The sequence below is a fragment of the Pristiophorus japonicus genome, unplaced genomic scaffold (assembly GCF_044704955.1).
Source record: "Pristiophorus japonicus isolate sPriJap1 unplaced genomic scaffold, sPriJap1.hap1 HAP1_SCAFFOLD_253, whole genome shotgun sequence".
Lineage (NCBI taxonomy): Eukaryota > Metazoa > Chordata > Chondrichthyes > Pristiophoridae > Pristiophorus > Pristiophorus japonicus.
The window spans coordinates 190,971-207,783 of NW_027252263.1; the positions used below are offsets into that span (position 1 = coordinate 190,971).

The window sequence follows — 16,813 nt, forward strand, 5'->3', positions numbered from 1 at the left end:
TGACCAGAACTGCACGCAGTACTCCAGCTGTGGCCTAACAGTCCTAGCATAACCTCCCTGCTCTTGTATTCTATGCCTCAGCTAATAAAGGAAAGCATCCCATACATCTTCTTAACACCCTATCTACCTGTCCTGCTACCTTCAGGGATCTGTGGACCTGCACTCCAAGGTCCCTTTGTTCCTCTACACTTCTCAGTATCCTACCATTTAATGTGTATTCCCTTGCCTTGTTAGCCCTCCCCACATGCATTACCTCACACTTCTCCAGATTAAATTCCATTTGCCACTGTTCTGGTGTCTTCCTGCAATCTGCAGCTATCTTCCTCAATATTGACCACACGGCCAATCTTTGTATCATCTGCAAACTTCTTAATCATGCCACCTACATTGAAGTCTAAATAATTGATACAACAAAAAGCAAGGAACCTAGGGATCCTGCGGATCCACTGGAAACAGCCTTCCAGTCACAAAAATACCCTTTGATCATAACCCTTTGCTTCCTGCCACCGAGCAAATTTTGGATCCAACTTTCCACTTTGGCTTGGATCCCATGGGATTTTACTTTTCAAACCATGTGGGACCTTATCAAAAGCTTTGCTAAAATCCACATACACAACATCAAACGCGCTACCTTCATCCTTGTTACCGCCTCAAAAAATTCAATCAAGTTAGTCAGACACGACCTTAACAAATACATGCTAACTGTCCTTGATTAATCTGTGTCTTTCTAAATGACAATTAATACTGATCCTCAGAATTTTTTCAAGTAATTTCCCCACCACTGAGGTTAGGCTGACAGGCCTGTAATTACTCGGTCTATCCCTTTCTCCCTTTTTAAATGGCACAGCATTAGCAGTCCTCCAGCACCACACCGGTAGCCAGAGGGGTTTGGAAAATGATGGTCAGAGCCTCTGCTATTTCCTTCCTTGCCTCTCTTAGCCTGGGATACATTTCATCCGGGCCTGGCGATTTATCTACTTTCAAAGCTGCTAAACCCCTTAATATTTCCTCTCTCTGTTTATCCCATCTAATATTTCATACTCCCGCTCCTTAATTACAATGTCTGCTTCATCCCTTTCTTCTGTGAAGACAGACGTAAAGTAAAGTGTGTGCCTCCACACACAGATTACCTTTGTGGTCTCGAATAGGTCCTACTCTTTCCTCAGTTATCCTCTTGCTCTTTATGTATTTATAAAACATCTTTAGGTTTTCCTTGATTTTACTTGCCAATATTTTTTTCATGCCCTTTCTTTGCGTTCCTAATTTCCTTTTTAATTTCACCCCTGCACTTTCTTTACTCTTGTAGGCTTTCTGTAGTATTGAGCGCTCGGTGACTGACAAAAGCCTGCCCTTTTTTTCTTTTATCCTATTCTGTATGCTCCTTGACATCCAGGGGGATTCTAGATTTGTTAGTCCTACCCTTTTTTCTATGTTGAAACATATTTGCTCCAAACCCTCACTATCTCCTCTTTGAACGCCTCCCACTGCTCTGACACTGATTTACTTTTAAGCAGCTGTTTCCAGTCCACTTTTGCTAAATCACATCACAGCCCAGTAAAATTGGCCTTTCCCTAATCGAGAACTTTTACATCTGGTCGAGCTTTGTCCTTTTCCATAACTATGCTAAATCTAATTGAATTATGATCACTAGCACCAAAATGACGAGGAGGTTCAACACCGCCTCCAGTGCGCCAGCGCAGTGTTTGAAGATCAGGCCCTCAAATCTGCCAAGCTCATCGTCTACAGGGTTGCAGTGATACCGCCCTCCTGTGTGGCTCAGAAGCGTGGACCATATACAATGGACACCTCAAATTGCTGGAGAAATTCCACCAACGACGTCGCCACAAGATCCTACAAATCCCCGGGAGGACAGACACACCAACACTGGCGTCCTCGATCAGGCCAACATCCCCAGCATTGAAGCACTGACCACACTTGACCAGTTCCACTGGGCAAGCCACACTGTTCGCATGCCAGACACGAGACTCCCAAAGCAAGAGCTCTACTCAGAACTCCTACACGGCAAGTGAACCCAAGGTGGGCAGAGGAAACGTTTCAAGGATACCGTCAAAGCCTCCCTGATAAAGTGCAACAACCCCACTGACACCTGGGAGTGTCTGGCCCAAGACCGCACTAATTGGAGCACCTCGAGTCTCATCGCCGAGAGCGTGCAGAAACCAAGCGCAGACAGCGAAAGGAACGCGCGGCAAACCTGTCCCACCGACCCCTTCCCTCAACGACTATCTGTCCCACCTGTGATAGAGACTGTAATTCCCGTATTCAACTGTTCAGGCACCTAAGGACTCACTTTTAGAGTGGAAGCAAGTCTTCCTCGATTTTCAGGGACTGCCTATGATGATGATGCTATTCCACTGTTACCCCTTCCACCTACCCAGCTTCATTCCCTAAAATTAAGTCCAGAACTGACCCATCTCTTGTTGGCCTTGTTACATACTGGCTAAAAAAGTTCTCCTGAATGCATGTTATAAATTCTGCGCCCTCTATACCTTTTACACTGATGCTACCCCTGTTATTAGGGTAACTGAACTCCCCTATTGTTTTAGAAATTTGCTCTCTTATCTCCCCCGACTATTTGGATGTCCACATTACTCTCCCAGCACGGCGATTGCCCCTTTTTTGTTCTTCAGTTCAACCAATATGGCCTCATTTGATGATTCTCGTAACATATCATCCCTCCTCGCAGCTGTAATTGTTTCTTTAACCAATATTACGACCCCACCTCTCTCTTTTTATCCCCTTTTGCATCTCGTCTGAAAACCCTGTAACCAGGAATGTTGAACTGCCATTCCTGTCCTTCTTTAAGCCATGTTTCAGTAATATCTATAATATCATACTTCCACATGTTTATACGAATATAAGAAATAGGAGCAGGAGTGGGCCATACGGCCCCTCGAGCCTGCTCCACCATTTAATACCATCATGGCTGATCCGATCATGGACTCAGCTCCACTTCCCCGCCCGCTCCCCATAACCCCTTATTCCCTTATCGGTTAAGAAACTGTCTCTCTCTGTCTTAAATTTATTCAATGTCCCAGCTTCCACAGCACTCTGAGGCAGGGAATTCCAGATTTACAACCCTGAGAGAAGAAATTCCTCCTCATCTCAGTTTTAAATGGGCGGCCCCTTAATCTAAGATCATGCCCCCTAGTTCTAGTCTCCCCCATCAGTGGAAACATCCTCTCTGCATCCACCTTGTCAAGCCCCCTCATAATCTTATACGTTTCTATAAGATCACCTCTCATTCTTCTGAATTCCAATGAGTAGAGGCCCAACCTCCTCAACCTTTCCTCATAAGTCAACCCCCTCATCCATCTAGTGAACCTTCTCTGAACTATCTCCAAAGCAAGTATATCCTTTCGTTAATATGGAAACCAAAACTGCACGCAGTATTCCAGGTGTGGCCTCACCAATACCTTATCTAGCTGTAGCAAGACTTCCCTGCTTTTATCTGTACTCTCAGTTCCTCTGCCTTATTTCCCAGACCCCTTGCATTGAAGTATACACCATGAAGCACGGCCAAACTCCTTGTCTGTTTTCTAGCCACTGCCTTCTATTTGCAGCTTTGCTTCTTTCACTAACTCTGCACTCAGATTCCCAGTCCCCTGCCAAACTAGCTTAAACCTCCCTGGCAGAACTGGGGGTATGGCATACATGATCCAAACCTATAGTGCGATCGTACAAGGACAATCCTAGCTACAAACTGGTACATAATATTTCGGATATCCTTTTTTTTGGAACAAATGTCCTTTTCCACGTTATACTGGTCAGTCCCCACACCAAGTACAATCACGTAACATGGATGAACAATAAGGGCAAAATTAAAACTGAAGAGAAAGTATATAAACAACAAAGGAGAGAGTGACAAAAGGGAATACAAAAACAGTAGGAAAGAAGTCAAAGAAACAATTAGGAAGACAACGAAGAACTGCAAAATTTAATTATCAAGGAATACAAGAAGAAATAGTAAAGTATTTTACAAAAAAAATCAGGATAGGAGCACGAAAGGATACACGAGATAAGACGTCTTACTGAAACTATATCGGGCCCTGGTGAGATCGCACCTGGAGTATTGTGTATGGTTTTGGTCTCCTTACCCAAGGAAGGATATACTTGTCATTGAGGTAGTGCCAAGAAAGTTCACCAGACTGATCCCTGGGATGGGGAGATTGTCCTATGAGGAAAGATTGAGGAGACTGGGCCTGTATTCACTAGTTTAGAAGAATGAGAGGTGATCTCATTGAAACAGACACAATTCTTACAGGTCTTGACAGGGTGGATGCAGGGAGGGTGTTTCCCCCGGGCTGGGGAGTCTAGAACCAGGGGTCACCGTCTCAGGATAAGGGGGCGGACATTTAGGGCTGAGATGGGGAGAAGTTTCTTCACTCAGAGGGTGGTGAATCTTTGGAATTCTCTGCCACAGAGGGCTGTGCAGGCTCAGTTGCTGAGTATATTCAAGACAGAGATCGATAGATTTTTGGATATTAAGAGAATCAAGGGATATGGGGATAGTGCAGGAAAATGGTAGAAGATCAGCCGTGATCTTAATGAATGGTGGAACAGGCTCGAGGGGCCGAATGGCTGATTCCTGCTCCTAATTCTTATGTTCTTATGTATTTACCAGGGAGACTAAAATGGTGGACATGACATTAGAAGAGGAGATCAAAAAGGATATAAAGAAATTTAAGATAGAATGGTGGGAGATAATTGGTAATCTAATTAATCTTGGAGAGGATAAATCCCCTGGTCCGGATGGATTGCATCAGTGCATATTAAAAGTTAGCAAGAGATAGCAGGGTCATTATTACATAATATAAAAATTCATCAGAAAAGGCAACCGTGCCACAGGACTGGCAGATAACTAATGTGCTTCCTATATATAAAAAGGGAGATAGAACACAGAATTATAGACCAGTCAGTTTAACATCTGTGCTAGGAAAGATAATGGAATCTTTACTCAAAGATATAATAGAAAAGATCTAGAAATTAAAAATATAATATAGTCAGCACAGATTTCAAAATGAAAAGTCGTGCTTGACCAACCTTACTGAACTCTTCGAAGTAACAGAAAGAGTAGATTATGAAGGGACTTGACGAGGTGTATGCAGAGAGGATGTTTCCACCAATAGGGGAGACTAGAACTAGAGGGCATGATCTTAGAATAAGGGGCCGCCCATTTAAAACTGAGGAGGAGAAATTTCTTCTGAGGGGAGTAAATCTGGAATTCGCTGCCTCAGAGAGCTGTGGAAGCTGGGACATTGAATAAATTTAAGACAGAGATAGACAGCTTCTTAACTAATAAGGGATTAAGGGGTTATGGGGAGCGGACAGGGAAGTGGAACCGAGTCAATGATCAGATCAGCTATGATCGTATTAAATGGCGGAGCAGGCTCGAGGAGCCATATGGCCTACTCCTGCTCCTATTTCTTAGAAACAAAGAAAATAGGTGCAGGAGTAGGCCATTCGGCCCTTCGAGCCTGCACCACCATTCAATAAGATCATGGCTGATCATTCACCTCAGTACCCCTTTCCTGATTTCTCTCCATACCCCTTGATCCCTTTAGCTGTAAGGGCCATATCTAACTCCCTCTTGAATATATCCAATGAACTGGCATCAACAACTCTCGGCGGTAGGGAATTCCACAGGTTAACAACTCACTGAGTAAAGAAGTTTCTCTTCATCTCAGTCCTAATGGCTTACCCCTTATCCTTAGACTATGTCCCCTGGTTCTGGACTTCCCCAACATCGGGAACACTCTTCCTGCATCTAACCTGTCCAATCCCGTCAGAATTTTATGTTTCTATGAGATCCCCTCTCATCCTTCTAAATTCGTGAATAGAGGCCCAGTCGATCCAGTCTCTCCTCATATGTCAGTCCTGCCATCCCGAGAATCACTCTGGTGAACCTTCGCTGCACTCCCTCAATAGCAAGAACGTCCTTCCTCAGATTAGGAGACCAAAACTGAACACAATATTCCAAGTGAGGCCTCACTAAGGCCCTGTACAACTGCAGTAAGACCTCCCTGCTCCTATACTCAAATCCCCTAGCTATGAAGGCCAACAAACCATTTGCCTTCTTCACCGCCTGCTGTACCTGCATACCAACTTTCAATGACTGATGTACCATGACATCCAGGTCTCGTTGCACCTCCCCTTTTCATAATCTGCCGCCATTCAGATAATATTCTGCCTTCGTGTTTTTGCCCCCAAAGTGGATAACCTCACATTTATTCACACTATACTGCATCTGCCATGCGTTTGCCCACTCACCTAACCTGTCCAAGTCACCCTGCAGCTTCTTAGCGTCCTCCTCAATACTCACACCGCCACCCAGCTTAGAGTCATCTGCAAACTTGGAGGTATTACAAAGTAGTGATGCAGGTTAATAAGGCCATCAAAAAGCAGCACTGGGGTCTATTTCCAGAGGAATAGAATTGAAAAGCAGAGGGGTTATGTTAAACTTGTATAGAACCTTAGTTAGACCTCACTTGGAACACTGAGTTCTGGTCTTCATATTATAAAAAGGATATAGAGGCACTGGAAAAGGTGCAAAAAAGATTTACTAGAATGATACCAGAAGTGAGAGATTAAAACTTTTAGGAAAGATTGAACAGGCTGGGGTTAGACAGGTTAGATGCAGGAAGAATGTTCCCAATGTTGGGGAAGTCCAGAACCAGGGGACACAGTCTAAGGATAAGGGGTAAGCCATTTAGGACCGAGATGAGGAGGAATTTCTTCACCCAGAGAGTGGTGAACCTGTGGAATTCTCTACCACAGAAAGTTGTTGAGGCCAATTCACTAAATATATTCAAAAAGGAGTTAGATGAAGTCCTTACTACTAGGGGAATCAAGGGGTATGGTGAGAAAGCAGGAATGGGGTACTGAAGTTGCATGTTCAGCCATGAACTCATTGAATGGCGGTGCAGGCTAGAAGGGCCGAATGGCCTACTCCTGCACCTATTTTCTATGTTTCTATGTTTTCTCTAGAACAGAGAACAGAGGGGTCACCTGTTAGAGGTCTTTCAACATTATGAAACGGTTTGATAGGGTATGTTTTCACTTACTGCGAGAATAAAACTAGGGGCCATAAATATAAGATAGACACTAATCAATCAAACAGGGAATTGATGAGAAACGTCTTTATCCAGAGAGTGGTTGGAATGGGGATCTCACCACCATAGGCAGTGGTTGAGGTGTGATGCAGTTAAGGGGATGCTATATAAACACGAGAGATGAAGGAATAGAAGGATATGTTGATGAGGTGAGATGAAGAAGGGTGGGAAGAGGCTGGTGTGGAGCATAAACATCGGCATGGAGCTGTTGGGCCCAATGGCCTGTTTCTGCGCCGTAAATATTGTGCAATCCGCAGCCAAATGCTACTGCTCACCAGATCACACTCCTGGGAAGTTCTTAATCTGAGGAAGGACGTTCTTGCTATTGAGGGAGTGCAGCGAAGGTTCACCAGACTGATTCCAGGGATGGCTGGACTGACATATGAGGAGAGACTGGATCAACTGGGCCTTTATACACTGGAGTTTAGAAGGATGAGAGGGGATCTCATAGAAATATATAAGATTCTGACTGGACAGGTTAGATGCGGGAAGAATGTTCCCGATGTTGGGGAAGTCCAGAATCAGGGGACACAATCTAAGAATAAGGGATCACCATTTAGGACTGAGATGAGGAGAAACTTCTTCACTCAAAGAGATGTTGTTAATCTGTGGAATTCTCTACTGCAGAAAGTTGTTGAGGCCAGTTTGTTAGATATATTCAAAAGGGAATTAGATATAGCCCTTACAGCAAAGGGATCAAGGGATATGGAGAGAAAGCAGGAAAGGGGTACTGAGGGAATGATCAGCCATGATCTTATTGAACGGTGGTGCAGGCTCAAAGGGCCGAATGGCCTACTCCTGCACCTATTTTCTATGTTTACCAAATGATCATTTTTTTACAGGACACTCTAACCAGACAGCAACAGCTGCCTCCCCAAGTGATGACCAATTTCACACTGCCCACCTTCTGTTACAATAACTGCAGCAGGACTGGGGTCCATTTCAGGCCATCACTGCCCTCAAGGTACAAATTGCTCATTGCCCTCTGAAACACTGCCTAGGTGACTGCTCTATGCATCAGCCTAGACACTGAGTACTGGAGTCCGAGCTTCCTTAGTGAAGACAGAACCAAAGTATTTGTTCAATTGGTCTGCCATTTCTTTGTTCCCCATTATAAATTCACATTCTGACTGATCATGCCCTCTAGTTCTAGTCTCCCCCATCAGGGAAACATTCACTCTAAATCCACCTTGTCAAGCCCCCTCATAATCTTATACGTTTCGATAAGATCACCTCTCATTCTTCTGAATTCCAATGAGTAGAGGCCCAACCTCCTCAACCTTTCCTCATAAGTCAACCCCCTCATCTCCAGAATCAACCGAGTGAACCTTCTCTGAACTGCTTCCAAAGCAAGTATATCCTTTCGTAAATATGGAAACCTTACTGTTGCCCCAGTTGAGATCAGCTACCACATCACAGACCAAGAATCAACGCTGGAACCGTTTCATTGCTACATGAGACATACATGATGACTTTAGCTACTGATCATTCGAGCAAGGGAGGGCCTTAATAAAGTTATTTAATCAAAGTGTGCAGCTGGTGATCTCTATAAACACTGAGCAGCTACAGGGGAAAAAACACTACTCACTAATTGTTAAAGAATTTTTTTCTCTCAACTGAAAATCATAAAATCTGCTGCTAAGAAAGTTATCAGCCGAAGTTTAGACAGGCCCGTAAATGATGAGTGCAAGACTCCACAAGGTGCTGGCCCAGTCATAGCCTACCTGCAGGATTGTAGTGTCGGTAAGGAGCTGTATCTCCAGCAATTCAGCGATGTTTGAAACAATGTCACACACTCTGTTGTACAGCATGACTATCACCCTTTGTTTATGGCTGGAATACTTTGCTCGCTTGGCTCTTGAACTGCCGCCTCCTGGAAGGAGAAAACATCATGGCTTACCATCAACACCGCACGTAACAGGATGGAGGTTTGTAGCAAAATAACCCACAGTAACCGGGCCAAGTGCCACCCACGAGCCACAAGATGTCCACACCTCTGCCCGGTATCGCCCATTTGGTTATAAATATGACGTGCTGTGATTTGGATTTGGATTTGTAGCAAGCCTCAGCAGCATGCAGGAGCAAGAACAACTTGTATTTATATAGCACCTTAAACGTAGTAAAACATCCCAAAGCGCTTCACAGAGCTATTGTGACAAAAAAATTGATACCCAGCCACACAAGAAGAAATTAGGGCAGGTGACCAAAAAGCTTGGTCAAAGAGATGGTTTTAAGGAGCGTCTTAAAGGAGAAAAGAGAGGTAGAGAGACGGAGAGGTTTAGGAATGGAGCTCCAGAGCTTAGGCCAGGCAGCTGAAGGCATGGCCACTGATGGGATGCTCAAGAGGCCAGAATCAGAGTAGCGCAGATATCTTTGGGGGGGGGGGGGGGGGGGGTGGGTTGTGGGTTGTGGGTCTGGAGCAGATTAGAGAGAGAGGGAGGGGCGAGGGCCATGGAGGGATTTGAAAACAAAGATGAGAATTTTGAAATCAAGGCGTTGCTTAACCGGGAGCCAATGTAGGTCAGCGAGCGCAGGGGTGATGGTTGAGCGGGACGGTGCGAGTTAGGACACGGGCAGACGAGTTCTGGAACACCTCAGGTTTACGAAGGATAGAATGTGGGAGGCCAGCCAGGAGTGCATTGGAATAGTTAACAAGGGAGAGGTAACAAAGGCATGGATGAGGGTTTCAGCAGCAGATGTAAGGTCAAAGACGGGCGATGTTCTTATTCTTAGGCAGTCCCTTGGAGTCGAGGATGACTTGCTTCCACAATAAAAATGAGTTCTCAAGTGACTGAGTCCAATGCGGGACCGACACTCTCTGTCACAGGTGGGGCAGACGGTGGTTGGAGGGACGGGTGGGTGGGGGGGCCTGGGTTGTTGTGCGCTCCTTCCACTGTTTAAGCTTGGCTCCAGCTTGCTCCCAGCGAAGAAGCTCGAGGTGCTCGCCGCCTTCCCGGATGCTTTTCCTCCACTTTGGACAGTCTTGGGCCAGGAGTTCCCAGGTGTCAGTGGGAATGTTGCACATGTTCAAGGAGGCTTGGAGAGTGTCTTTGGAGGGTGTTTCCTCTGCCCACCTGGGGCTCGCTTGCCATGTCGCGGACCTCAGAGTAGAGCGCTTGCTTTGGGAGTCTCGTTTCGGGCATGTGGACGATGTGGCCTGCCCAACGGAGCTGGTCGAGCGTGGTCAATGCTTCGATGCTGGGGATGTTGGCCTGATCGAGAACACAGACGTTGGTGCACCTATCCTGCCAATGGATTTGCAGGATCTTGCGGAGGCAGTGTTGGTGGTACTTCTCCAGTGCTTTGAGGTGCCTGCTGTACATAGTGCATGTCTCTGAACCATATAGGAGGGCGGGTGTCACTACTGCTCTGTAGACAATGAGCTTGGTGCCAGGTTTGAGGTCTTGGTCTTCAAACACTCTCTTCCTCAGGAGATCGAAGGCTGCACTGGCACACTGAAGGCGGGATTGGACTTCATCATCAATGTCTGCCTTTGTTGACACTAAGCTCCCAAGGTATGGAAAATTGTCCACGGTGTCAAGGGCCGCGCCGCAGATCTTGACGATCAGGAAGGGGGGGGGGGGGGGTGCGGGGGGTAGGTTGATAGAGGACCTTTGCCTTACGGATGTTTAGTGTAAGGCCCTTGCTCTCGTATGTTTCGGTGAAGATGTTGACGATGGTTTGCAGTTCGGCCTCCGAGTGTGCGCATTAAATACTGTAATTCAATCACAGAGGATGGCACGACCTTGGATCTGACCTGGAGGCGGCGGAGGTTGAACAGTTTCCCGTTTGTTCTGTAGATTAACTCTACTCTAGCGGGGAGCTTACTGAGGGTGAAATGGAGCACTGCAGCAAGGAAGATCAAGAAGAGCGTCGGTGCAGTGACACAACCTTGCTCAATCCCGGTCCGAATGTGGATTGGGTCTGTGGTGGATCCATTGGTCAGGATCACTTTTGAGGGCAACTGAATTTGAGGAGAACGCTCCACAATCCCTCACAGTGAGGTCAAAGGCCATGTACAGGGATTGGTGCTGTTCCCTGCATTTCTCTTGGATTTGCCGCATGGTGAAGATCATGTCCATTGTGACTCTGGGAGGAGCTCTTCAGCCACTGGGAGAAGGCGATTGATGAGGATTCTTGCGATGACTTTCCCTGTGGCAGATAGCAGGGAAACTCCTCCAATTACCGCAATCGACTTGTCGCCTTTCTTGAAAATGATCACGATTTCCGTGTCTCTGAGATCCCCGGCATGCTCTTTTCCTTGCATATAAGAGAAATGAAATCATATATTTGCACCAATAATGCTTCTCCACCATGCTTTAGTGCTTTGGCTATCCCATGGAGGCGGTGTGCATCTTCTGGTTTACCTTTCCAGAAGGTGGTGTAACCACCACCTTATTCTTTGAGCTGGCCATCCCCTGCCTGCCGGCTCTCGCTTAGGGCGACGATGTCTACATCGAAACTTCCGAGTTCCCAAGCAACGAAAGCAGTGTGTGACATTCCAGTCTGTCGCTGTTGGGGTTCTCCATGAGGGTCCTAATGGCCAGATCCCGAACTTCATTTTGAAGGGTGGAAGATGCCTATACGTGAATTCTGTTCAGCGTACATGTGGAAACTGACGCTGTGTGTTCGGATGATGTCGCCAAGGAGCAACATGTAGATGAGAAATAGGAAGGGGCCAAGGACAGGTCCTTGGGGGACACCAGAGGTAATGATGCGGGGGCGGGAAGAGAAGGCATTGCATGTGATTCTCTGCCTACGATTAGATAGGTAAGAATGGAACCAGCGAGTGCAGTCCCACCCACCTGGACGAGGTGGAGAAGCGTTGGAGAAGAGTGGTGTGATTAACCGTGTCAAAGGCTGCAGAAAAGTCAAAAAGAACAAGGAGAGATAGTTTGCCTTTGTCACAGTCACAAAGGATGTAATTTGTGATTTTGATGAGAGCCGTTTCAGTACTGCAGCAGGGGCGGAACCTGATTGAAGGGATTCAAACATGGAGTTATGGGAAAGATGGGCACGGATTTGGGAGACGACAACACGTTCAAGGACTTGAGAGGAAAGGGAGGTTGGAGATGGGGCAGTAGCTTGCAAGGATGGAGGGGTCAAGGGTTGTTTTTTTTCAGGGGTGATGAAGGCAGATTTGAGGGAGCAGAGGACAGTACCTGAGGAGAGAGAACCGTTAACACGGGAACCAGGAAAGGAAGTTGGGTGGTCAGCAGTTTGGTGGGAATAGGGTCTCATGAACAGGATGGGCTCGGAAAGGTCTTGAGTGGAGATCAACAAGAAACTAGAAAAAGATGTGAGGTCAGGGCCAGGGCAGGAGGGATCCTTAGAGGAAGGGGAAGGAAGGGAAGTATAGTCTGAATCTTAGCGACAAAGAAGTCGATGAGCACCAATTAATACTGGCAAGTACGAAGTCCCCATCGCACACTGGTTGCTAACAGCACAGATACAAGTTCTCTCTAACAGAGGCAGAAGAGACAGAGATTGAGCAGCTATGATGGTTAAATACATATAAAAGCAACTCATAAACTCAGATGAGTGCGGTACAAAACAAATAAACAAGCAAGTAATGAAACTAAAAGCATTTAGTTGAAAATAATGGAAGATCAAGCAGCAACAGGTTTCCACAGTTGAACCTGTGCCAATGAATGTACTGCAACAATGTGAACTGCCCCCAAAGTAAGTTGTAGTCGGTCAGAGCATGACTCCTGGAAATGTGGGACGACCTACCTTCAGTACAAGGATGTACAGGTGTTCCTGCAGTTCCCCATACCCCACAGTGCCTATTGATTTGGGTCAGGTTGAGGTTTGAGCAGCAACATGCGCCTGATCTCTGACCACAACACTTGCTCAGGGTGCAGTCACCAGATTTGACATTAAATCACTCAGGAATTGACCAATCAGGCCCACAAGGGAAAGGTATGTGGGACGTGAGTGCTACACAACTCAGCACCTCCATCACTTTTCCATAAACCTAGTCATGCACCCACCTCCGCAAACAAAATGCAGTTGAATTGCCAAGTGGAAGCACCTGCATCAAATGACAGCGCCCATTTTCCCTAATACGGCAGTATGAGCACAACCATTCCTCCTGCATGCAGCACTGTTTAGAAGCAATACATTTACCTCAACCCACCATGTACACGATTACTGATACAGGCACACACACGAATGGATGGACATCACAAGGCAGTTACACAACACTACACATAATGTCATGCAAAGAGCTGAACTGCACCTGACCATAAGGACCTACACTCCTGCCCCTCCAGTTACTTTATGTACAATATGGTGTTTTTCCCTCTCTTCAGAGAACATGTCAGAGAAATTGTCATTCACTTACTTGAATGATAGCGATTCTCTTCATGGTGTTTAGATGTCACTGTGAGGTAAGCAGATGCAAGTTATCGGTGACATGACATGCTTTATGACACAGGTGCAATTCAGCACATGGCAGAATGTCACTAAGATTATTGCCCGAGATGCAGGCTTTGTCACAGTGTTGCAAATTGTCTGTACACAGGAAAATAACTTCACTGCCACTTCTCATTAACCTGACTAATGTGCAATCAGTCTCCGTCCCCTCCCCTACCCACCCAATGTCATCGACGTTGGCAAACTGAACATGGATCGAGATTTTCACAATCACATTACAACAAGCCGAAGGCCACGAATCTAGCTGTCAGGGAGTGAACAGCAGTGTAATACCATGATAGCTGTAGCTCTGTGGTAGCATTCTCTCTCATCTCTAACTCAGAAAATGGTGGGATCAAGGCCCATTACAGAAACTTGAGCACGTAATTTAGGCTGCTGCAATGTCGGAGGGGCAGTACTGAGAGAGCGCCGCACTGCCGGAGGGGCAGTACTGAGAGAGCGCCGCACTGTCGGAGGGGCAGTACTGAGGGAGTGCTGCACTGTCGGAGGGACAGTACTGAGAGAGCGCCGCACTGTCGGAGGGGCAGTACTGAGGGAGTGCTGCACTGTCAGAGGGGCGGTACTGAGGGAGTGCCGCACTGTCGGAGGGGCAGTACTGAGGGAGCACCGCACTGTCGGAGGGGCGGTACTGAGGGAGTGCTGCACTGTCAGAGGGGCAGTACTGAGGGAGTGCTGCACTGTCGGAGGGGCAATACTGAGGGAGTGCTGCACTGTCGGAGGGGCAGTACTGAGTGAGCACTGCACTGTCGGAGGGGCGGTACTGAGGGAGTGCTGCACTGTCAGAGGGGCAGTACTGAGGGAGTGCCGCACTGTCGGAGGGGCAGTACTGAGGGCGCGCTGCACTGTCGGAGGGGCGGTACTGAGGGCGCGCCGCACTGTCGGAGGGGCAGTGCTGAGGGCGCGCCGCACTGTCGGAGGGGCAGTACTGAGGGAGTGCTGCACTGTCAGAGGGGCAGTACTGAGGGAGTGCTGCACTGTCAGAGGGGCAGTACTGAGGGAGTGCTGCACTGTCAGAGGTCTTCCTACATTATATCAACGACTACACTTTAAAACTACTTAATGGGCTGTAAAGTGCTTTGGGATGACCGGAGGTTGTGAAAGGCGCTCTATAAATGCAAGTCTTTCTTCCTATAAAGTTAAAAATATATAATTTTAATATTGGTTCATTAGCCGCAGTGTTGCTTTTACACATTTGGAGTTTTAGGGAGGACTGAGCAGCTCGGAACCTCTGCCTAGAATCAGAGCCATTCCTAACTGCACACTGGGAGATTGCACAAATTGCAAATGTGAATTTCTTTTTAAAAGGTGACAACCGACTGTTGATGAGGACTGGAAGCACAGGTTGCTGCTGAGACGTCAGGATGCCCCTAATATATAACATGGGCTGGCTGATGGAGTGGAGATATTGAAGATGGCCACTGACCTGATCCGTGCGTGTCGATTCTGTAGACGGGGTCGTACTGTGGGTACAGTGTGTTTTGTAGGTGGAATTTGGTGAACTGGATCACTCTCTCGATCACATCATCGATATACACGGCTTTAGACATGTTGGGCGACGTCATCACATTCAGTGCAGTCAGGCAAGCGTCAGCCGATTTCGTCACTCGCTCCATGATCAGTTCTCGCCACAACTTCTCCTCATCTTCAGTTTCATTGTCCTGGAAAATAACACATTGCCACGCTGACCGTCCTTCCATTGGCCTCAGATTTGTATACAATAAGCTGTGTCTGTTGCTTATTTTGGATTATTGCAGCACCTGTACCATCACACTTGGAGCATGAGACCAGGTGCCAGTTTGTAGCCACAGTAATACAAGAGTCAAGAGTTTTTAATAAGATGCATCTTTCTCTTCCTCACCAAAGGCACAGACTATCCTACACTACTCCTTCATGTGCAAGCCTGGATAGTGCTGGCAGATTGCGCCGGGGCCGGGGCGCGCCGGGGCCGGGGCCGGGGAGAGGGGCGCGCCGGGGCCGGGGAGAGGGGCGCGCCGGGGCCGGGGAGAGGGGCGCGCCGGGGCCGGGGAGAGGGGCGCGCCGGGGCCGGGGCCGGGGAGAGGGGCGCGCCGGGGCCGGGGCCGGGGAGAGGGGCGCGCCGGGGCCGGGGCCGGGGAGAGGGGCGCGCCGGGGCCGGGGCCGGGGAGAGGGGCGCGCCGGGGCCGGGGAGAGGGGCGCGCCGGGGCCGGGGCCGGGGAGAGGGGCGCGCCGGGGCCGGGGAGAGGGGCGCGCCGGGGACGGGGACGGGGAGAGGGGCGCGCCGGGGACGGGGACGGGGAGAGGGGCGCGCCGGGGACGGGGACGGGGAGAGGGGCGCGCCGGGGACGGGGACGGGGAGAGGGGCGCGCCGGGGACGGGGAGCGGGGCGCGCCGGGGACGGGGAGAGGGGCGCGCCGGGGCCGGGGAGAGGGGCGCGCTGGGGCCGGGGAGAGGGGCGCGCCGGGGCCGGGGCCGGGGAGAGGGGCGCGCCGGGGCCGGGGCCGGGGAGAGGGGCGCGCCGGGGCCGGGGCCGGGGAGAGGGGCGCGCCGGGGCCGGGGCCGGGGAGAGGGGCGCGCCGGGGCCGGGGCCGGGGAGAGGGGCGCGCCGGGGCCGGGGCCGGGGAGAGGGGCGCGCCGGGGCCGGGGCCGGGGACCGCCGGGGCCGGGGAGAGGGGCGCGCCGGGGACGGGGACGGGGAGAGGGGCGCGCCGGGGACGGGGACGGGGAGAGGGGCGCGCCGGGGACGGGGACGGGGAGAGGGGCGCGCCGGGGACGGGGACGGGGAGAGGGGCGCGCCGGGGACGGGGACGGGGAGAGGGGCGCGCCGGGGACGGGGAGCGGGGCGCGCCGGGGACGGGGAGAGGGGCGCGCCGGGGCCGGGGAGAGGGGCGCGCTGGGGCCGGGGCCGGGGAGAGGGGCGCGCCGGGGCCGGGGCCGGGGAGAGGGGCGCGCCGGGGCCGGGGCCGGGGAGAGGGGCGCGCCGGGGCCGGGGAGAGGGGCGCGCCGGGGCCGGGGCCGGGGAGAGGGGCGCGCCGGGGCCGGGGAGAGGGGCGCGCCGGGGCCGGGGCCGGGGAGAGGGGCGCGCCGGGGTCGGGGAGAGGGGCGCGCCGGGGACGGGGAGAGGGGCGCGCCGGGGCCGGGGTCGGGGAGAGGGGCGCGCCGGGGCCGGGGCCGGGGAGAGGGGCGCGCCGGGGCCGGGGCCGGGGAGAGGGGCGCGCCGGGGCCGGGGACGGGGAGAGGGGCGCGCCGGGGCCGGGGACGGGGAGAGG

The 16,813-nt window shown here is 50.2% G+C and overlaps 1 protein-coding gene across 1 annotated transcript in view; it reads right to left on the reverse strand.

Moving 5' to 3' along the window:
• Window positions 1-16,813, reverse strand: part of nipblb (NIPBL cohesin loading factor b) — a gene marked incomplete at its 3' end in the record, with an annotated part of 524,975 nt that overhangs the window by 177,518 nt on the left and 330,644 nt on the right. Inside the window, exons 18-19 of the mRNA XM_070871482.1 lie at window positions 14,992-15,226; window positions 8,855-9,003 (exon numbers count right to left, since the gene is read on the reverse strand). Coding sequence (XP_070727583.1) covers window positions 8,855-9,003; window positions 14,992-15,226 — 384 coding nt within the window. The remainder of the gene's footprint in view (window positions 1-8,854; window positions 9,004-14,991; window positions 15,227-16,813) is intronic.